At 38.8% G+C, this 22,899-nt stretch overlaps 1 protein-coding gene across 1 annotated transcript in view; it reads left to right on the top strand.

The window, feature by feature from the left end:
- Positions 1 to 22,899, top strand: part of LOC127579322 (citron Rho-interacting kinase-like) — a 196,458-nt gene that overhangs the window by 55,147 nt on the left and 118,412 nt on the right. The window contains 2 exon segments of the mRNA XM_052032041.1: positions 14,103 to 14,208; positions 17,828 to 17,971. Of these exon segments, the coding sequence (XP_051888001.1) occupies positions 14,103 to 14,208; positions 17,828 to 17,971 (250 nt within the window).

Below are 22,899 nucleotides of genomic sequence, written 5' to 3' on the forward strand. Positions count from 1 at the left end.
ATTATTGGAATTGTTATTGGAATGTTCTTGGGAAGTAACTGCAGTGCATTTTGTAGATGGTGGACACTGTAGCCAGAATGCACTGGTGACGGACTGCTTTGTCCTGGATGGTACTGAACTTTGAGTATGTCTGGAGCTGCACTCATCTATGCAAGTGGAAAATGTTCCATTTGTCTCATGATTAATGCCTTATAAGTCATCATTGTAATGGTGGTATTTGTATGGCTGGTCCAGTTAAGTTTCTGGTAAATTGTGACCCCCAAGTTGTTGATATTTAATGATGGTAATGCTGTCAGTGGATGGTAGACTCTTTTTGTTGGAGATGGTCATTGCCAGGTACTTGTGTAATGCAAATCTTGTCTGAGTCTTGTTGCATACGTCACAGCTGCAATTCTTTTCCTGCCGAACGAATGGTTGGATATAGTGGAGATGGATCAAGCTGTAGAATGGAATAGAGTCCTCGCAGGACAAAGTAGGCTGGGAAGTATGTTCAAAGTACCATTGTGAGTCATTGGGGTTTCAGTAGCTATTGGTTAATACTGCTGTTCTGGAAGTGGAGATCAAGGTTAGGAAGGGAAGGGGAAAGTTGGGGGAAAACAATAGGAAAGTGAAAGAAGTTGAAAATTTAATGAAATGTTCCAATTTGGAATGAGAACAGGACACAACTCTGATAATCATCAATATATCAGAAAAGGAAGTGGAGGTGGTTTCTGAGGAGGATTAGAGGAAATAATTTTCCATGTGTCCCACAAAAGAACTGGAGTTGACAGGGCAGGTAACCATTACAATAGTGATACCTTTTATTTTGAAGATAGAAGATCACAGGCAAAGCCACTCAATGTTAGAACGAGTGAAGTGGCTGGGTGTAGTGGTGCTTGGAGCTCGTTTGGCTTCTGTTTGAGGAAAAGGTGGCGGGCCCACAAGTTGTCCTGGCAGGGTTGAGTGTGGTAGAGTAGGTGTAGAGGTGTAAAATGGGCTGCAAACTGACAACGACAAAATAAATTTTAAATTTAAATTTTTTAAAAAAATCTTTAAAAAAATTTTGTAACTTTTATTTACAGAGTGGTAACAGGCCCTTCCGGACCAATGAATCCGTGCTGCCCATTTTAAACCCAGATTAACCTACCCATACGTCTTTGGAATGTGGGAGGAAACCCGAGCATCCAGCGGAAACCCATGCAGACATGGGAGAACATACAAACTACTTACAGACAGTGACAGGAATCGAACCCTGATCGCTGGCACTGTAATAGCATTGTGCTAACCGCTACGCAATGGAGACAATCAAAAGAGTTGCAGGTGCAGGGTGGAAGACTGTGGGCTGGGAGGGCGGGGGGGGGGGGGGAGGGTGAAGAAAGTTCGAGTTGAGATGAGGGGAAAGTAAGTTCTCTGCAAAGAAACCTGGCTGAAATAGCTGGTCTGCTTGCACACTGTTGTTTGTGGATCTTGGTAGAGTGAGCTGTGTGAGGTTGAGGCCTATTAGGTTTGAGGCCATGGAAGGGATGAACTGCAGAGGAGACTATCAGGGAAACAATGGCTTGACATTCGGTATTGTTCTTTCTGGTCCAGAGGAGGTAGGAGAATGTGTTGGAGAATTAGTATTAATGGTCTGTAAGATAGACGTCTTTTCACAAAATAACAGCTTCACAGCACTTGTCAGCAAGTTTGGTAGCAATGTCAGGGTTGGAACTGAATACTGCAAGTTCAGAGGGAGATGTATTAGAGTGATTGAAGAGAAAAAAAGAATTTGACGCTGCTGAAGTCATACCACCTGTTGTCTATAAAAGGATCTAGAGAGAATAATAATTAACTTGGATCGTGCTCTAAGTACTCTCGCGTGGGACTCAAACTTACAGCTGTCAAACTCTGAGGTCAGAGTACAACCAATTAAGATGACAGGATATGATGTATGAGCACGACAAAGTGATGCGATATTGATACAGAACTCCAGCTGTTGCACAATATACGATGGATGAGCCACTTACGGGAATATGCTTAAACGAGAAGCATTTTTGAAGGAATTTTTTTCAATTGAATGTAGTGCAGGATTGCTCATGGTGGAACTCACTAACCGAAGTGCTCTGGAGAGAACATGATGGGCTCTGATAAATATGGTGTCACTATATGACAATGAGTAATGTAACTTAAGAGCTTTCATTAATAACCTGGTTTGTACATGCAGAAATAGGAATTGTACATGAATGCAATAGCCCAGAGTGTATTGTTTCATGACCGAGAATGTGAACGTTTAATGTGTTGGAAGCATCAATACGTGAGGCTGGTAAACAAATAAATTTCCTGTAATAATGTGTTTATGGGTTTGTATGTAGCAACACAATGGGACATGGCATTAAAGTACAAGTTTTGTATTAAGTATAGTATCACTGGACAACATGATCTAACAATGGAAAGGTTAGAAGGTAGAGGGATATCACTGGAGGGAGAGGGAACAGTAAACCAGTTAGCCTAACATTACACCTGAAAAATGCTATTATTAAGCATGAGGTAAAAGGCACTTGGATAATTATAATATGATTGGGTGGAGCTGTAAGAGCCAGCATTCATTTGATATTATGACAGGGAAATCATGATGGAAAAATCTAATGAGAGCTTTCTGAAGATGAAATAGCAAGGTAGTTTAGGGGGAATCAGTGGATGTAGTATACTTGGAATTTTGAAATGTATTTAATAAGTTACCAAACAAAAAGTTTTAATATAAATGAGGGCGTGCAGGTTCACTCTTAATATATTTTGCATGAAAAGAAAGGATGGAAAACAGTAGAAATAAGTGGGTCATTGTCATATTGCAGACTGCTACTAGTAGGGTGCCATAGTGATCATTACTAGGCTCTCAACTCTTTACAGTGCAGACAAATGTCAGAATATAACATATTATGTTTGATAAGTGATCTTTGATGAAGGTGCCAAAAGTCTGCAAAAATATAGATGGTTTGTGAATAGGCAAGAAGGTGGCAGATGGAGTATGATCACCATTCCCACCAGGCCACTTATCTACCAGATCATCAATTAATTTTTTTCACTGTGCTCAATCTAAACTAGCCTGTTCCCTCACAGGTTCTTCAGCATACTGATCAAGACAACCACTTCTTACAAAAGCTCTGAGTGCATCCTCCACACTATGACCGCCAACTTAGTTTGCCTAGTCTACGTGTAAATTGAAGTTCTCCATAATTATTGTATTATGTTCGGGACATTTCTAATTTTCTGATTTGTACCATATCCTATCTTACTATTACTGTTTGGGTGCCTATGTGCAGCTCACGCTAATGTTACTGCTATCACTTAAACCAATTCTATTTCTTGATTATCTGAGCTAATATCCTTGCTCTCTACTGCCCTTACTAATATCTTTAATATTAGTGCTGCTGTACTTCTGTTTTCATTTTGCCTATCTCTTGTAAATATTAAGGATCTTGGAATATTGAATTCTTATCCTGGCTATTTTGCAACTACATCCCTGAAATAACTATTATCATACTTATTTTTTTCTATTTGTGCTATTAAATCATCTACCTTGTTTATATATGTTATATACATTCAGGTGAAGAGTTTTCATTGTTGTATTTCTACTGTTATCCCCTGCTGTGACTTCAATCAGAGGTATATTTTTGTGGTGCCCAACTCGTTCAAATGTCTTTTAAATGCCGTAATTGTACCCATGTCTACCATTTCCTCTGGCGGCAGCTTTCATTTACGCACCACCCGTAGAAAAGGTTGCCCCTCAGGTTACTTTAAAATTTTTCCCCTCTCACTTTAAACCTCCGGTTTTGGACTCCCTACCCTGGGCAAAAGACTGTGGCCATTTACCTTATCTATGCCCTTCATGATTTTATGACCATCTATAAGGTCACCCCTCAGTGTCCTAAGCTCCACAGAAAAATTGCACTACACAATCCCTTCTTGACAGGTTCTGTTTATCATTACCCATTTTACCAAAATGCATGTACGCAAGCACACATGCATGCTAGTTTAAACCTTCAATTCAACTTGTCTGAATCCATGTGGCATTTGTAATACGTTAGGTGAATTTAAAGGCCTGAGGCTTAGTAACAGGAGTTAGAGGGCAGTGGTGGAGGGTAGCTATTGTGATAAGAAGCCTGTAACCAGAAGGGTACTACAAGGATTGGTGCTGGAACCCTTGCTGTTATATACTGTATATTAATGACTTAAATGTGAATGTAGTAGCTATGATTTATAAATTTGCAGGTGGTACAACAATTGGTGGTGATGTGGATAGTGAAAGGGTAGTCTTAGCCTGCAGCATGATGTTGGGCAGGGCAATGGCAGATGGAATTTAATCTTGGTAAGTGTGAGGTGGTGCATTTAGTGGTTTAGTAAGGGTAGGACATGTACCAGTATGAAGGAGGTGAAAAAGAGGCTGGTAGGTGGAACTAGATGGGGAGAGGATGATGGGCAATAGAACCAGGTGGGTAGGGGATGGGAAAGGTAGACAAAAAGAGAAGAAAACTCGATGGGCAGGTGAGTGTGTGTGGGAGGAGAGCACTGGGGTAGTGGATTACCTGAAATAGGAAAATTCAGTATCATACCATTGGGTTGTAAACTATGTACTGCTATAAACTGGGCAATCTTTCCCTCAGTCCTGATGCAGGGTCTTGATCTGAAACATCAACCTACACTTTTTGCCTCCGCAGATGCTTCTTGACCCCACTGAGTTCTTCTGGTGTTCTGTAGTAAATAAAAAAACAACAAACTGCTGGAGGAACTCGGTGGGTCAGGCAGCAGTTGTGATCCTGCAGTGTAGCATGGATTGCTTCTGTTCTAAGGGGAGACTATTTAGGCTGGTTTTGTTTTCTTTGGAGCAGAGGATGCTGAGGGGGTTCCTGATGGTGATGTATAAAATTGTGAGAGGCTTAGATAGTGAGAATCTTTTCCCCATAAAGGAGAGACCTAAAACCAGAGGACATAGGTTTAAAGAGAGGAGTAAGGTGCTTAAAGGAGAGTTGCAGAAGAATATTCTTCAACCAGTGGATGGTTGCAATCTAGAATCCATTGCCTGAGAAGGTGATGGAGGCAGGTACTCTCAGAACATTTAAGAAGCATCTGAATAAGCACTTGGATTCCCAAGGCATTGTAGGCTACTGACCAAGCGCTGGTAAATGGTATTTGTATAGATAGCTACTTGATGATTGGCATGGACCCTGTGGGCTGAAGGGCCTGTTCTTTGCTGTATGACTCAATGACTATGACTCAATGACAGAAATAGAGAAAATTGTACGCAATCTAACAGCCAATACAGACATTTGGTTACAAAGTGACTAAGGCTGGAAATTAAATATTCCAGGATACTTAATATTTAGAAGAGCTTTAACAGCTGTCCTAATTGTATGGTTCACTTGGGCTACTCATCCCAGCCCAGTTCAAGTGAAACCCATCCCAATGTAACAGCATCCTTTTTTCTCGCACTGGTGTGTTTGTTCCATGCATTGAAACTTGTTTCTCCCATTATCAAGGATAGAAATATAGGAGGTATAGAAAACAGATTTGTTTTAAATGGTGAGGAACTAGTAAAGGTTGGTGTACAAAGTGATTTGGGTGTGCTAATTCATTTATTAGCATGCAGATATAACATAAGATATCTTTATTAGTCACATGTACATCGAAACACACAGTGAAATACATCTTTTTGTGTAGTGTTCTGGGGGCAGCCCGCAAGTGTCGCCACGCTTCATGCAGTTAGGAAAGCAAGTAATTGTACAAGGCATTGGTGACACCATATCTGGAGTACCACGTACAGTTTTCACCTCCATATCTGAGGAGCAGTGCATATAGATTCACGTGATTGATCTGCGCGATGAGGGTTTGGCCAATGAGAAGACTAAGTAGATTGCTCTATACTCGCTGGAATTTAGAAGAGTGAGAGGTGATCCCTGAGACTTGCATGATCGTAAGGGAGCTTAACAGGGTGGATGATGATGATGCGTTGTTTCCTCTGGCAGGAATTAGGAGATGTAGTTTCAGGATAATGGATGTTAGCCATTTAACATAGAGATTAGGAGGAACATTTTACTCAGAGTTGTGAATTTTTTGAATCCTCCATTCCCAGCTGTTGAATATGTACAGTGATGGAGTCCATAGATTTTTGGTGCAAAGAAAGTTGAGGAATGTGGGGATATGCTGGGAAAATTGGCCAGATGGGAGGTAGCAGTGAAATAAAAATCTTGAATGGCAGAGCAAGCTTGGGGCCCCTGTGCTGTATTCCTTCTGTTTCTGTGTGGTATTATTTCCAAATTTTCATAAGAAAATTGTGACCTAAAATAGTTTAAGATTTGATTAAAATCTGTTTATAGGTTTTATCACTTCTCCTTAAGATGGACAGGTACCCGTCTTAAAGGAGTAGTTGTTCTCGTGGTATTGAACTTCATTTAAATTATAATCTTCTTTATAACCATTTATGCACTGCAATCCTTTATATTTGCAACCACAACATATTTTGGGTATATGTTGAAGTTTATGTCTGTGGTGGGTGAGAATATTAGTGAATTTTACTTTTTGTGCTCACAATCTGCAAGCAGTTACTATGTTTTCAGAAGCTTATAGCTACTTTAAGGTTCTACATTTTTGTGATCATAGAAGCATATAGCACGGAAGTAACCTATTGTTCTATGATGGCCAAGCAAAGCTATCCAGCTCTTAGTTCTCATCTTACAGGTTATAGCACATTAAGTGCTCAGTAAAATGTGATAAGCCTGTACCATTCTTACAGGCAGTGAGTTCCAAGCTCCCTTCACCTTCCATAAAAATATACTTTTCTCGTCACCCCCAATCCCTTTACTTATTACAGTAAGCCTTTGCCCACAGCTATTGATCTCTTGCTTAAGGAAATTGGTTGTTCTTATTCATTCCTTCTGGGCTTCTCATTACACACCTCACTTAAACTGTGGCTCAGACTTTTTTCTCAAAGAATTCACTTCATCTTAGCCAATAACTAATAATCTCCAGTCAGAATAATAACTCTCATTTTACTCTGACTAATGTTGTCATATCTGTTCTGTAAAATGATGACTTGAACCATATGCAGCACTCTAACAGGGTCTAACAAGCTGCTTCATTTCATGCCTTGGAGAGTATCGGTTTGCCTTCTGAACCACCTTACGTACATGCTTGTCTACCTTCAGAGATTAATGGGCATGCATTCCATGATCTCTCTGTTCCCCTCTATTTCTCAGTGTCCCATTTATTATGTATTCTTATGCCCATTTTGTCTTCCTCAAGTGTATCACCTATATTTCTCTGGACAACTTCACTTGCCATTTGTTTGTCTGATTGATTGATCTATTGATACAGACTTGCTAAAGTCTAAATCTTTCTTCCTTATTGTCAACTACACAGTCAATTTTGTACTGTTTGTTTAGTGAAACCTAAGTAAATTTTAATAACCAAGTTGTTTTTTTCATTAATCCTTTTGTAGACAAATCAGAAAGATCATTTAGGTGCTGTAAAAATTTTACTTCTGCAAAGTTCTCTGTTTTTTTTTCTATACCCTTTGTCATATCACGCACTCCAGAATGAAAGGAGTCATTAGGTAACTGTCTCCTTCATGTCACCAGAGTTATTCTTTTCCCAGCACTGTGCTTTGAACATGACAATGTTGTTTTTGTGGTCACGCAGCAGTTCCCCACATTGCACGCATCATGTATAGGCTACTTTTAGCACATGGATGCATACACTTGGATCTTACTGCCAGAGTGATTTTTGCCAATTGGGTGAAAGTGGTGATGAACAGATTTAGCGGTTGCACAATGCATGACATGATTATATATTTTATTGATAACAGGTTATTTGCATCTGTGGATTTTATCTGCCTGCAGACATGGGGCCTTCTTAGTCCTTTTTGGCTGTACTGAATAAGAGTTTCTCCATTTTATTCAATTTTCCCTTCTCTCTCATAGGTTCTTTATAACAGCTCTTCTATCTAAAGATGTTGCCCTGAATGATTCAGCACACAGCAGATGTCCATGCAGTTGACAGAAACATAAGATGATTAAGCAAAAGAGGCTCTTTTTGTCCACCATACGTGAGCTAGCCCATCAATCACACCCTTGCTCTTTCTCTGTAGAACTGCAAAATTTATTTTTTTCAAGTATTTTCTTGTTCCCTTTGTAATTATACCAGTAAATCTGCTGGGGCAGGGTGACCATGCAGAAGGAGTGGTCCATATTGGCACCAGAGACATACAGGTCCCCAGGTTACAAACTCCCAATATATGGACGCCCCTACATATGAAGGCTTCCATAATATATTAAAGTCAAATGTCTGATGTACATACATACATCCGTTCCTACAAATGTCAGAACTAGTTTCTTCTCTCCCTCCACTTTTGGTAATTGTTATTTCTCATCAGACTTGTGTGCTTTTGATGCCATTCATAAAAGTACTCTGGAGGTATGGTTACCATATCAAGTGATTTTTGTGTATTTTCTGACTTGTGGACATCTATAAAACCAGAACCTGTTTGTTACCCGGGGTATGTAGAAAATTGATTAAAGGTCCTACATGCAGAATTTAAAGAGCTTGAAAAGTGATTAAAAAGCAGAACCTTAAAGGTAATAATCTGTTGATTACTCCCAGTGCCAAGTACTAGTGAGTATAGTGTAGGTAAATGCATGGCTAGAGAGATGGTGCAGGAGGGTGGGCTTAGATTCCTGAAATACTGGGACCAGTTCTGGGGGAGGTGGTACATGTATAGGCCAGATGGGTTGAACTTCAACAGAGCTGGGAACCAATGTCTTGCAGGGAGATTCACTCACGTTATAGGGACAGGATGAACCTAATTTGACCAAGGGATGGGCATCAGCAAGTAGCACTGAAAAGGAGCAAACATGGCACAAAGAAAAGGGCGAAGTAAATAGCAAAAGGACCAGACTAAGGGAAAGTACAAGAATGCCTGGGATAATTTTACATTGCATGTTTATAAATTGTGAAGTATGTTAAGTAAGGTTGATAAGCTTCAGGTGCAATTAACCACAAGGATTTATGACACCACAGCAGTAGTGGAGCCGTGGCTTAAAAAAGAGAGCAATTGGGTTCTAAATATTCTTGGATGCAACACACTCTGGAAATGTGGGGAAGGAAAGAAAAGTGGGATGTGGTGTGGCAGTGCTGATTAAGGAGGATTTGCATTGCTGAAGAGAAAGCGGATATCTGGATTTATCAAAGAAAGTGGATATCTTGAGTTATGAAACAATACATGTGTCAACAACAGAAAAGCTATTGAGGAGCAAATTTGCAGGAAAAATACAGCGCTGTGCAAAAGCCATAGAATAGTTATGATCAGGGACTTCATCTGTGCTAATATAGACACTGGTCACTAATAGTATAAAAAGCAAGAAAATTTAAAAGACAAGAGAAATTTCGTGATCAGCAAAGGGTGGGTTTGCTGGATTTAGTTCTGGAAAGGAAGCAGGTCAAGTGGAGTGGGTATTAGTGGGAGAATATTTAGGAAGCAGGATTTAGGGATAAATGAGCCAGAAAGAGCATATGAGAAATGGCAATCATAAAAGGGAATCCAAAAATATTCTGTAGTCATGTAAACAACGAGGATTGTCAGAGAAGGACTAAAAGGGAATTCGTGTTCATGGAGCATGGCTGAAATCTTGCATCTGTCTTTACTAAGGAAGCCGATATGGCCAGAATCTCAGCAAATGAATATGTTATTGAGAAACTGGATAGACAAAAAAATGATAAAGAGAAAGTTCTAGAAAGGCTGCCTGACCTGCTGAATATTTTCAGCACTTTTTGTCTGCATGCTAAAGGTGAACTATTTTTGAAGCAGATAAATTGCATGGTCCAGTTGGGATACAGCCTGGGTAGCTGAGGGAAGTAGAGAAGGAAATTGCAGGGGCCTGCCCATTGTCTCCCAGACACCCATAGGTCCAGGGGTATAGCCTGAGAACTGGAGAGTTTCAAATTTTATAACCTTCTTCCAAAAGAAGGATGCAATACAAATCCAATGATTCCAGGCCAGTCAGTTTAATCTCTGAATCTTTGAAATGAATAAGATTTAAAAGAAAGCTTTTTAACTCAGCAAATGGTTGGGATATGGAATGCCAAGGACAGTAAAGGTGGTGGGTTCAATTATGGGAATCAGAAAAGCATTGGAAAAGAATTTTCTGCACCATGGGACTGACTGGATTTCACTTGTACAAATCAAACAGGCTGAATGGTATCCTCTTTTGTAATTTTTCCTCTATTTTTTGTTTTGTGTTATCTAGTTTTGTCGAAACACCAGTATTCTGATATGTTCAGGTTTGACATTTCACAAGGAGAGACACGTTGCATCTGAACTGGAGGGGGCACCAATATCCTGGTGGGGAAGTTTGCTAGAGTTGCTCGGGAGGGTTTAAACTAATCTAACAGAGTTGTATGCAAAGTAATTGTGTATCTGATGAGAAAGATGAAGCAAACATAGAGTTTAAAGTGAACAAGTCTGGAAGGCAGGCCACGCAAGGGGCAGGGCAGAGAGTGAGAAAGGTCTGATAGCTAAACTGCATTTATTTTAATGCAAGAACCCTCACAGGTAAGGTAGATAAACTCGGGGCATGGATTGGCACTTGGGATTGTGATATTATAGCCGGTACAGGGTTGAGGGATAGACAAGACTGATAGCTCAATGTTCCAGAGAACAGACATGTCCGGCATGATAGAGGTGGAGGTAAGAGAGGAGAGGGATTGCACTATTGATTACAGCAGTACTTAGAGAGGATTCCTGGCAGGAATATCCAGTGAGGTCATATTGGTAGATCTTAGAAATAAAAAAAAGAGTGAATACTTTGGGATTATACTGTATGCCCCACCCCATACAATGATCAGTGGGAATTCAAAAGGAGCAAAAATGTAGGGTAATTGCAGATGGCCATAGGAATAATAGTGTTGATTTTAATTTCCTTAATATTGACTGGGAGTGCCACAGCGCTAAGGGATTAGATGGGGCAGAATTTGTTAAGTGAGTCCAGGAAAGATTTCTGAAACAATATGTAGATGGCCCTACTAGAGAAAGGGTTACACTCAAACTCCTCTTAGGAAATGAGGCTGGGCAAATGGCTGATGTGTCAGTGGGGGAGCACTTTGGGATCAGTGACCATAATTCTATTACTTTCAAGTTAATTTTGGAAAAAGGTAGGGATGTTCCACAAGTTAAAACCCAAAGCTGGGCAAGGCTAATTTTGATAAGAGATTGTAGGTGGCATGATTAATAAATTTGCAGATGATCCAAAATTGGTGGTATTGTGGACAGTGAACAAGGTTGTCTGGTTACAACAGGATCTAGATCAACTGGGAAAGAGGGCAAGAGAACAGCTGATAGAAATTAACTCAGACAAGAGAAAAGTGATGTATTTTGGGAAGTTAAACCAGACCAGGACATACACAGGGAATGGCAGGGCCCTGGGGAGTGTTATTGAACAGCAAGACCTTGGGGTACAAGTATGTAGTTTCTTGAAAGTGGGGACAGTTAGACAGAGTAGTGAAGAAGGGATATGATATGCTCGCCTTCAACTGCCGAGGCATTGAGTATAGGAGTAGGCTTGTCTCATTACATTTGTACAAGTCGTTGGTTAGGCTGCACTTGGAGTGCAGTGCTGGTCACCACGCTATAGGAAGGACATGATTAAGCTAGAGAGGGTGCAAAAAACATTCACAGAAATGTCGTCTGGACTGGAGTCCTTGAGTTATAAGGAGAGATTGAATAGGCTGGGACAGTTTTCCCTGGAGCAAAGGAGGCTGAGGCGTGACGTTATAGAGGTTTATAAAATTATGAAAGGCATAGATAAAGTAGATAGTCACAGTCTTTTTCCCCAGGGTAGGGGTCTAAAACTAGAAGGCACATGATTAAGGTGAGAGGGGAAGGATTTAAAGGGGATTTGAGGAGCAAGTTTTTTACACAGAATGTGGTGGGTATATGGAAAGAGCTGCCAGAGGAGGTGGTAGAGGCAGGTACAATTACAATTTAAAAGACATCAGTATCTGTCCAACTAGGAAAGGTTGAGAGGGATGTGGACCAAATGCAAACAAACAGGATTAACAAGGATGGGCATTTTGGTTGCCATGGATGAGTTGGGCAGTCGGGCCTGTTACTGTGCTGTATAACTCTATCTATCTATGCATTTCAAAGAATGAGCTATTTTTAAGGAATGAATCTAACAGTACCCAGTTTCAAGCAATGTATATGTGGCCATTCAGCAGTGAAAAGATTTATTGGCTGTTATAAATATTTCTCTTGAAATATGAACATAAGAAATTTGAAAAGAAGGAAGGCAAGTGGAGGTATAAACTCTGGGCCATATGGCCAAGGTTATATTGAGCACAGGTCTGAATTGTTTGTGATATTGGATCATCAACAGACAGAGAATTAAAATTTCATATTACAAATTGGGAAATAGAATTCAATAAAGCCAGACTGAGGCAAAAACCCAGTTAGTTTACTAATTTCACACTTTTTTGATGCTGAGATTTTCTAATAAATTATAAACGCAGCCATAAAACTAGCAAAACTTCTGGTGACACTAAACGTGACTTGGTAATACCACCTACAGAACCAGAGCCAGTAATGAAGTGAGTTTCAGGGTCTGTTGAAATACATCATTCAATTCCACTGACTCTTGGCTTTGTATCAAGATCTGTCAAATAAGAATGGACAATAGTTTGGCAATTTCATATGTTAGGGTTTGGATATGTACGAACTTTGACACAGGACTGGTTCTTAACTGGGATCCATTTGTGCCAAAGCTGAATCCAGAAGTTTTATTTCCTGGATATATTATTGCTTACAACACTAAAGAAGCCCATTCAACTCAACAGAGCAATCCCATTAGAATCAGTCCCCCTTTCCTTATTTTACTCTAGCCCTACAACTTATTCTCTCTCATATGTCCATCAACCCCCCTTTAATAGTTTTGCTACCTACCTACATTAAGGGTAATTTACAGTTGGCAATTAATCCACCAGTACATTTATGGGATGTGGGAGGGAATCGGAGCAGCCAGTGGAAGCTGGAGTGGTCAGGGGGATAACATGGAAGCTCCACACAGATAACAACCAAGGTCAGCATTGAACTGGGTCCCTGGAACTGTGAAGCAGCATCATAATTGCTGCACCACCACACTAACTGGTTCTTTGTATTTTTCCTTGTATTGCTTCAGGATTTATACTCTAGCTGGAGTTTGACTATACTCCAGAACAAGAGTGAAACTACTCTAAAAGTTTTAGGAGTTGCACTTTTGCTGTGTTAAGGTAAATTCATCTTTCAACAGGACTAAATAGGCCTTTTCTCAGTCATTTACCATGGGCCAGAAATTCAGCTGGCCCAGCCTCATAAATACTTGTGGCTATAAGAGCACATTGGATGCTAGGTATCATTGCAGCAAATGATTCACCTCTTGATACCCCGCATCTTTTCTACCATCTACAGGACTTGATGGAATGCTCTTTGCTTACTCAGTTGAGTGTAACTGCAACAACAGTCAAAAAGCTCCATGTTATTCAGGATAAAGTTGACTGGTCTTACACTGTCTGTCACCTTAAATGTTCATTCCCTCCACTGCCTGCATATAGTGGCTGCTGTGTACTATCTACAAAATGCTTAGGCCACTTTAACAGCACCTGATTAGTGTGGACCCATCAGTTTATGGTGGGAGACTTAGCAATAGTAATAATAAGGGAGGTAGTTGGACCCTGTCTTGTTGGAAATGGTGATTGTCGTTGACACCCATTGGGTCGTTAAAATAATGTTGTTGAGTCTGATGGACTAATACCCTAATGGCAACACTCAAGCAAATTTGAAGATCAGCCTTTTAACTAACTTGAGAATCTGGTTATACTTAAATTTGGGTTCATATTTTTTTTAAATCCTCCTAATTTCACACATGACAAGGAATTCTAAACATTAGTGTTCAGGTTTTTGGAAGGATGAACCCCTCTGTGGCCAGTAATGCTGTATTCTCATTTAACTCATTAATATAAGATTCTTTTAAAAATGATATCACAAAATAAGTGAACCTGGCAATGGTATTATGGTTTCCTTGAAACGTATGTAAACATAATAAAATCTTAATGTTCTTTTGCAGATCTGTAACTTCGCTGATGGACTCACCAGCCAAGACAAACTCTCTCGAAAAAAAGCTGCTGTTAAAGAATAAAGAATTGCTGGAGTCACAGGACACATGTCATAAGGTATATGGGGGACAAAATACACAGGAATTTTCATTATAACTTGCTTTCCCATAAATAACATGGTATGTTTCACATTCACTCATTATTTTTAATCTTTCAGATTAATAACTGTACCATTGTTTTTTTTTGTACCAAATAATAGCTGGAAAATTTGAAGCCTTTTGGATTAAAGTTGCTTTGTGAGTGCAAAATTTTACCAAGTGACGGAAAGCATAGTAATGGTGAATGATTATTTTTCAGTTTGGAGGAACACGCCCAGTGTTGTTTCCCAAAGTTGATGATGAAACCATTATTTTTTTAAAGATCTATTAATGAATTGGCCTTTGGTATAAAGAGTGTAATTTAAAAGTTAGCAAGGAAGATAGAACTCAAATGCAGTAAGGTTAGGAGGAAGGTAATGGACTTAAAGCCATAGGTAGACCCGCAATGTGAAATTTTAAGCAGAAGAATATGAAATGCAGAACAAGCCATTTGCCTTCCTAACTACTTGGCGGAAATGCATTCCAGTTTTCCATGTTTCATGTACATGGATGCCCAGACCCTTCTGTACAGCAGCATGCTGTAGTCTCTTGCCATTTAAACATTATTCAGCTTTTCTATCCTTCCTAATATATTTCCACACATTATGCTCAGTCAGCCATCTTTTCGCCTACTTAACCTGTCCATATCCCTTGCTTAGAGACTTTGCTCTATTTGCAACTTGTTTTCTCAACCATCTTTGTATTGTTAGCTATTTTGGCTACAGTACACTTGGCACCTTCCTCTAAGCCATTAACATAGAGTTGGGATAAATGGATCACATTCAGGTTGGCAAGCTGTAACTGGTGGGATGTTACAGGGATCAGTGCTGGGACCCCAAAAATTTGTAATCTAAGTTTTTTTTTGTTAGTTAACAAATCATCCATCCATGCTAATGTATTACTCCCAATGTCATGAGCTCTTAACTTTTATGTGGTACCTACTAAGTGCATTCTGGAGACCCAAACACACTGCATGTATTGGTTCCCCTTTATCCATCCTGCACATTATATCCTAAAAGAACTCTAAATTTGTCAGACAGTTTCCCTTTCATGCTAACTAACAGAGTCAACATGGTTTATTATGTTTTTCAATTTTATTCTAACACTATTTCTTAAATTATGGATTCCAGCATTTTCCTGGCATATAGTTTCCTGCTTTCTCTCTGCTTGCTTTCTTTCTTGAGATGTGGCATTACATTTGTGGTTTTCAACTTTGCTGGGACTTTCCAAAATCTAAGGAATTTATTGAAAATAACAATCAATGCACCCATTTTGTTTTAGTACCCAGCAACTCCAGGCGACTTGCCATCCTTTTGTCCCCTTAGTCTGTTAGCTTTTCTCTAATTATAATTGCATTAAGTTCCTTCTCTGCTTTTGTCCCCACATTTCTACTATTACACGGATGCTTTTAGCATTTTCCACTCAGAGATAAATATTTTGTATCTGTGAGGTCACTCCCATTACTCCTTATATCCCTTGCCTCATCCTCTAAGGGACCAGCATTTACCTTAGTTGCATTCTTCCATTTTACATGCTTATAAAAGCTTTTACTATTTGGGTTTCTATATTTCTTATAAGTTTATTCTCATCATCTATTTTCACCCTGTTTGTTTTTACTTAGTCATCCTTTGTTGGTTCCCAAAATGTTCCCAATCTTGTCGTTTACCACGTATCTTTACGACATTGTATACTTTTCTTTGATATCATCCTTTTCTGCCTTTCTTTGCTACAGATGGATCATCCTTCTCCAGGAGTCTTTACTTCTCAATGGAATTGATCCTTGTTGAGAATTATGAAATATCTTCTTAAGTTCCTGTTACTATTGATTTACTGTAATATCTTTTAATCTATTTCCCAATCCTCTTTGGCCAACTGTGTCTTAACACCTTTTGTAATAACCTTTAAAATTTAAGTAGTTCAAGACATTTGTATCAGTCATACTCTGGGAAGAGTGATCATATCATAATAGAATTTCATATTCGGTTCCAGAGTATTTTAATGTGAGATCAGTGGTTAATCCTGTTTCATTACATGTGTCTGGATGTAAAGTAGCCTGTTCCCTGGTTGGTTTCACAACATTTTGTCCTGAGAAACTGTCCCAAATAGACTCAATGAGTTATTCCTAGAGGCAACCTTTGTCAGTTTGATTTTTTAAATCTGTATTAAGAATAAAGATGCCTGCTATTATTGTACTACCTTTGTGTGAACCCCCATTATTTCTTGATTTGTACTCTACTCCCACCAGTGATTTCTTTCCCTTGCTATTTCTTATCTGCACCCAAACTGATTCTACATCTTCACCTTGGTATAACTTTAAAGGGAACGTGAAAACAGGGACAATGATGTGTTGTGTGAATATAGCAGAACAAGTTGGAAAATTAATTAAAAAGACATATGGCTTTCTTTGCTTTTATAAATAGAGGCATGCTGTACAAATGCAAAGGAGTTCTGGTAAACCTTTTTGAAAAGCACTGATTAGGCCTCAGCTGGAAGACTGTGATCAGACTTTTAGGAAAGAATGTTAAAGCCATTAAGAGGACCCAAATGGAATTTAGTAGAAGAGTGGCAGAAAGAGAACCATTACTTGTGTGGAGAGAATAAAGAAATTCTGGTTGGTCTCCTTAGATTAGGGAAGGTCAAGAGGAGGTGTAATTGAAGTGATCAAAATTAATAAAGGTTTTTTGTAGAATAAATAAGGAAGAAATATTTCTGGTGACAGAAACGTAAGATAATTATGAAAAGAAACAGGTGACATGAGGACACAACAAGAATTTCTGCTGCAAATTGATGTGATAAATTCACTGCCTGAAGAGTAATAAATAGCAGATTCAAAAGGGAATTGAATAAATACTTGAAGGATACAATTAGCAGGGCTATCGTGATAGATCAAAGCTCTTTCCAAAGAATAGGACATTCGTAATAGGTTGAATGACTGAATTTTCTACTCTCTTAAACTATAATGTAAATAATTTCTTGGTGCATTGAAGGGAAGCTTGGAAGAGCATTTGACTATCCAGGACAGAAACAGCATATTCTATATGACAGTTAAAATTGTTTATGATAGAAGAAAATAGAAAGACTATTCCTGAACATAGAAACCTCAGTAATTGTAAGAGTTTTTCTTAGAAATAAAACTTGAAGCTTCACATCTGAAAGAAGTATTTATTACTTCATTTATACTTGTACCCAGGAAGAACTGGGGCACATACAAGAAATTTGCATGATCTGGTCTTTGTGTGAGAGCAAAATGATGCAAGTGATTGGTGTAGGGTTGCAGTGAAAATATCTCAAATTTACAAGATCAAAGTATCATTGTTGCATGGCAATATTTTGGTGAAAATTAGTATTACAGATTTTAAAATAATATATGAGGAATTTGGAAACCATAATGATGTCTATAGGGTTTTGTTTTCAATCAGTTTTTCTCCTCTGCAGTTTTCCTTCTCTGCGGTTACCTTTTGATTTTAACACGAAATAACCAGTTACTATTGAACCTGAAATGTTATAACATCGAGATTTTAGCCAGAAGTTTAAGATTCATCTATGTTAATGATACTAAATGGTTGCTTTATTTGATGTTTTAAGGGTTTCTTTTTCAGATGGATCAAGAAGTCACCCATTTACAGCGTAAAGTCTGTGAGCTAGAAACAGCACTTGAGCAAAAGGATGTGGAGCTTCAGGCATCTGAAACCCAGAAGTCAATCCTGGAGCAAGACTTGGCAACATATATTACAGAATGTAGTGTAAGTAGAAGCTTCCATTACTGGCTCATGACTGTGAATGATGTTCAGATTGTCTACCTACTACTAAGAGAGCTTTCAGGTTTCAGAACATGTGGTCAGAGGTAATCTGTTTAGTCCCTCATTTGCTCTTCCCTTGAATTAAGTCACAATTGAACTACGATTTTACTCCAAGTAACTGTCTTTTCCCTGTATTGGTTAAAACTCTTTGTAGAAGTGTTTTCTAACTTTGCTGTTGAATGGTCTGACACTGACCTTGATTTCATGGCTTGCAGGAACTTCTAATGTTTACCTTTGCTATCACTTCCTTTAATATCATGAAAACTTTGATCATAGCTTTGCATTCACTCATTCTACTAATAACTACATTTCATTTAGTGCTGCCACTCGTGCTGCCCTCAGTGCAGTGTCATCAGCAAGCTTGTATGCTTGGCTTTCAAATCTATCATCTAAGACATTTATGAAAACTGTGATACATATAGTCCAGCCCTCCCACATGATGCACAGCCTCTGCAGCTTAGTCCATCACTGGTGCGTGGATGAGTTCTGCCATGGTAGGGTTGTACCAGCTCCACTTCACTCTTCCTGGAAGCTGTCAGAGCACCACATGATGTTCTTTGATATGTGATCTGGCTGCCCCTTAATGAGGTTATGTTCATGTCTTTGGTGTTACTGCAGTGTGGATTTCAGGAAGTAAGGTAATAACTTGCATTGTGTTAGCAGTACCTCATTTTTTGCCTCCTGACAAAATATAAATTATTATAATTTCATCTGTTTCTTTTCTTTCCTAAAAGTAAATTATCATATTTGAAAGTGCACGAAACAGTTTCTATGGTAAACAGACCATGTGTTGCAATGTGAATAAATTCACAGGCACATAATGAGGTGCAGAACTTCAAAGCACATGTTCTTTGAACTGTGCCATCCCACTTTATTCTTTGTTGAAATAAAACTGAAAATGCTCCATTACTGTTATTTTGCTTGTGTAAAATTTTAACCAGTCCTCATCAATTATTGTCTGTTTAAGACCAATCTGTAGAACTACTGGATAGGAATGTACTAGGCCTTGTTCATCTCACTGCTGTTTTGTTTGCCTTTATCCCTAAAGGGCCTAAGTATTGGAATTATCTCCCTCAAATCTATTTTTTTGACCAAGCTTTTAGAAACCCAATCTGATCCTGCACTTCTCTACCAGGTGTAACTACAGCAAACTGTCCAGATCTGCTGATTTGAAGGAATATCTCCAATTCATGGTATTGCTCTTGACTCTGAGCCAGATGGGTACATCTATAGCTGAAACGTTCATTTGGCACGGTCCTACTCCACATAAGCTTCCAAACTCTGCAGTTTAGGCAATCTATGTTGCCATTACTTGATCTATATTATCTATGTTTTACATTTCAGCCTGTTATAAAGATCTTTTCAGATTATGCATAGAAACTTACATTAAGTAAAATATTGTATGAAGGTTACTGCCTCAAGTTTACATGAATTCCCACAAGTACCAGAGGCAAGTGGCAGCACCTATCCTCTTTGCAGTGACTTCCCGCTCTGTTCAGATTCACAACTTCATACCCTGGTACGCGACCACTCTGGCTAGACTGACTTGGTTTGAGTCAACAATTGCAGTTCTTTTTACAATTTGTTAAGTTCCAAGTTGAATGCCAAGTGTAAGTTAAGCATTTCCATCCACGATCTCATCCAATATTTACCAGCAAATTCCCACTTTGACTGTCAATGGCTGAGGCATTAGCACTTCAGAGTCTAAAATTTAGAATTCCCTTCTTAACCTGCCTGCCTCTCCATTTTCAGTACTGTTGCACATTTCTAAATGACTCATAAGCCATGTGTTTCAGCATGAACTGTACTTGTATCCATGCTGGCTGGCACATTTTGTCTTAATATAAATCAAAATCTTTTCTTTTACTTTGCAGCTTCCTGTTTACTTTGCTTTGGAGTAATTACATGAATTTGTCCAAACATCATTATAATAACCTTGCTGTGTCTTTATAGTGAAATGTTGGCTTTGTTTTCTCTTTCTGAATTCTCCTCATTGCAGCTGTTCATATTGGTTCTGATTTTTTTTTTGGTTACAGCCATGGCTGAGTACTTCAACTCAGTAATCGTTTTCATGTATGAACCAAGAGTTTGATTTAAAGGTGGGGTGGGGAGGTGTGGGGAAAGAGCTATCACAACAGCTATCTTTTATTTTACAACAGAATTCTCCCAAAATAATTGATATTTCTTGGGAGCAGAAGCAAGATTCTGTCTATTTGCTTTTTTATAATACAAAAATGTTAAGTCTAGATTGCTTTTTGTTAGAATTAACTGAGCAGAGACCAAGGAAGTGAACCAGGAAACTTCTTGTCTACATTGTTCTATTCTGTACCATGCAGTAACTTATGGAACTTTTCTCTAGCAATTTTTGGTAATATCATCAACTGGTTTTCATATTTGACAGAACTATCATAGATGATCCCCAGACATCAATAACCTATATTGTACTGACTAGGCATTCAGAACTGAGATACTATTTCAAATTTCCTGAGTGGTGATCCATTTTTCCAAACCTGCTCCTAAGAGTTGTGATTTCTGGAAAGAATTAAAGTTTAAATTCCAGCTCAAGGGAAGATCTCTCAGATGTTTCTGAAGTATATACTAGGTTAGTATTCTTCATGAGTTCCAGGTTAGAGCTTGGTTATGTCGACCCAAGCCCAACAGGTCTAATCAATGCATGTAAGGTTTAAGTCAGATAAGGCATCAAAATAATTGTTTCTTTAGCTTTGAATTAGCTACGTTAGTTTGGGTTGTCCTTTGGTACCCAAGCAGACCACTGTTGTGGATTTTGTATGCTTATGCTCTCTCGGCTTGAATCAGAACGAACCCAAACTCCACGATGCAAGGTCATTCTGGCGACAACCTGAATAGAGCATGTGCAACTAAAAAGTAAATCCTCAAACATCCCTGTATCACTGTAAGTTACACCATTATTCCTGAAGTGCTCTTCATGTTTGAGATGGGATTCATGCACGTTGCTGAGGCATAAGGTAGTGTTCTGTCTTTGGCAATAATTTAATCCATTAGTCACATGAGCCATCTTCTAGATTCCTAAATTTTGCAGACCTGTCCAACCTCATAACTGCTAATCATCTACAGATATAAATATTATATTCTTGGAGGAGGAGAATCCCTTGAGGGTGTAAGCAGAACCCCACATATTTATACACGTATGCTAGCTGGATTTCATTTGATGCCAACCTGGGAGAAAACCAATATATATTTGAGGGAGATCATCAAGTGAATGGGAAGAGTCCAGAAAGAAGTTCTGGGCTTTGGCACCTATCCTTTAAACCTAGTCTGACTTGTTGATTAGTGAACAACTTCCTCAGAAAATGGCTCAAATATTAACATTTCCATGGATTATTCTGTTTAGTTAGAAATCTAGCTGGTCGCACTAATCATCAGATTTATTTGTTTTCATGTACCTATCAGATCTTGAAGCATAAATGTTGAGCTCAAAAATGGATAGAGTCTACTTAATGTGATTTGTACTGAAATCCATGATAATTTGGTTCAGTATTCTGGAGTGTGTGAGTTAAAAGTTCTTATGGATTGGTAATTTCAATTGGCATTTCTCTTTCTATATCCGGGCAATTGGCATTAATTTCTGACAGCATTTCTCTGCCTAATGAGCACCTTCCTTCAGCATGATAGCTTTACTAGACATGTACCTTAAAAAGATCTGGTTATGACGTGCAGAAGAAATGCTTCCTTTTGGCCTTGAGGCAGCTCTAAGATAAACTGTGAGAGGTAGAGCAAGTGCAAAATTTTATAGCTCAGTAAAGTGTGCATAATTATAATTTATGTTATCCCTTTGCCAAAGCCTTTGCATGAGAATCTGGATTAAAGACAGGTAATAATGGCCAAGCCTTTTATGCAACAATTTGACTTGAACGTCATTGTTGGCACATCTTACTGTCCAACTGAGACCTTTCCTGGTGAAAGCAGATGTCCATTTAATAGCTGATGTGGAAATTTCGCGGTTTGGGGTGAAGTTAGGTTTATGAAAAGAGGCTCTTCTATCAAATGTTTACTGCCCATCTTGGCTGAAACACTGAGATGAGCAACTGCTACAGAAAATTTTGCACTTTGGATAAGCGTGGGGTTCAGTAGGTGGGTGTGCTATTGTTGTAGATGGTTGCACTCCCTTTGCAGGTCTTGTAATGATTTATCCTGTAATTGGGAATGAATATCTGCAATCGCCTATCTACCTAGTGAAAGCCAATGGCCACATTTGTCAATTATCTAATGAATGTCCTTCTTTCATTAGAGGGCAGGGGAATTGTGGACATAATTGGGATCTGTTCTGAATAGAGCAAGTTTCAACATGATAATGGGATATTGGGACCAAATCTGTGGCCAATTAGATTTTTTACTTGAACCAGGTCTGTTATTTCAGTGTGCCTGGCTGAGACCTGATACAGAGTTCAGCATAGTTTCCTTGGTGCACAGTACTACTGAAACTTAATGGTTAGAGTAGACGAGGCTGCATGAAACTTACCACTCATTTTACCCGATGGGTTGTGTGTTTTTAGCTGTTTAGCAGTTTCTTCATTTATCTCAGGGAATTTGAACATTGGTTCCAGCCAAGCTGAATTCTCTGGAGCTAGGTAATTAGGGCATGAATCCTTTGAAGTCAGTGATTACACTCCATGCAAAGCAAACACAAACAACAAAACCAGATTGCATAGTAATTTTATTTAGTGGCTTGAGTAGCAGGATTCTTACAATGTTAGAAGTTGACTGATTTCAACTACCTTGCACCCTGATTTAAATTTCAAAATTTACATTTGATCATTGTTGTATTTTACTTCCTGGATTTCTTGACACCCTGAATACAATGTCCTAGATGTTTGACTCTGTAGTGCTAT

Source organism: Pristis pectinata, chromosome 17 (assembly GCF_009764475.1).
Source record: "Pristis pectinata isolate sPriPec2 chromosome 17, sPriPec2.1.pri, whole genome shotgun sequence".
NCBI lineage: Eukaryota > Metazoa > Chordata > Chondrichthyes > Rhinopristiformes > Pristidae > Pristis > Pristis pectinata.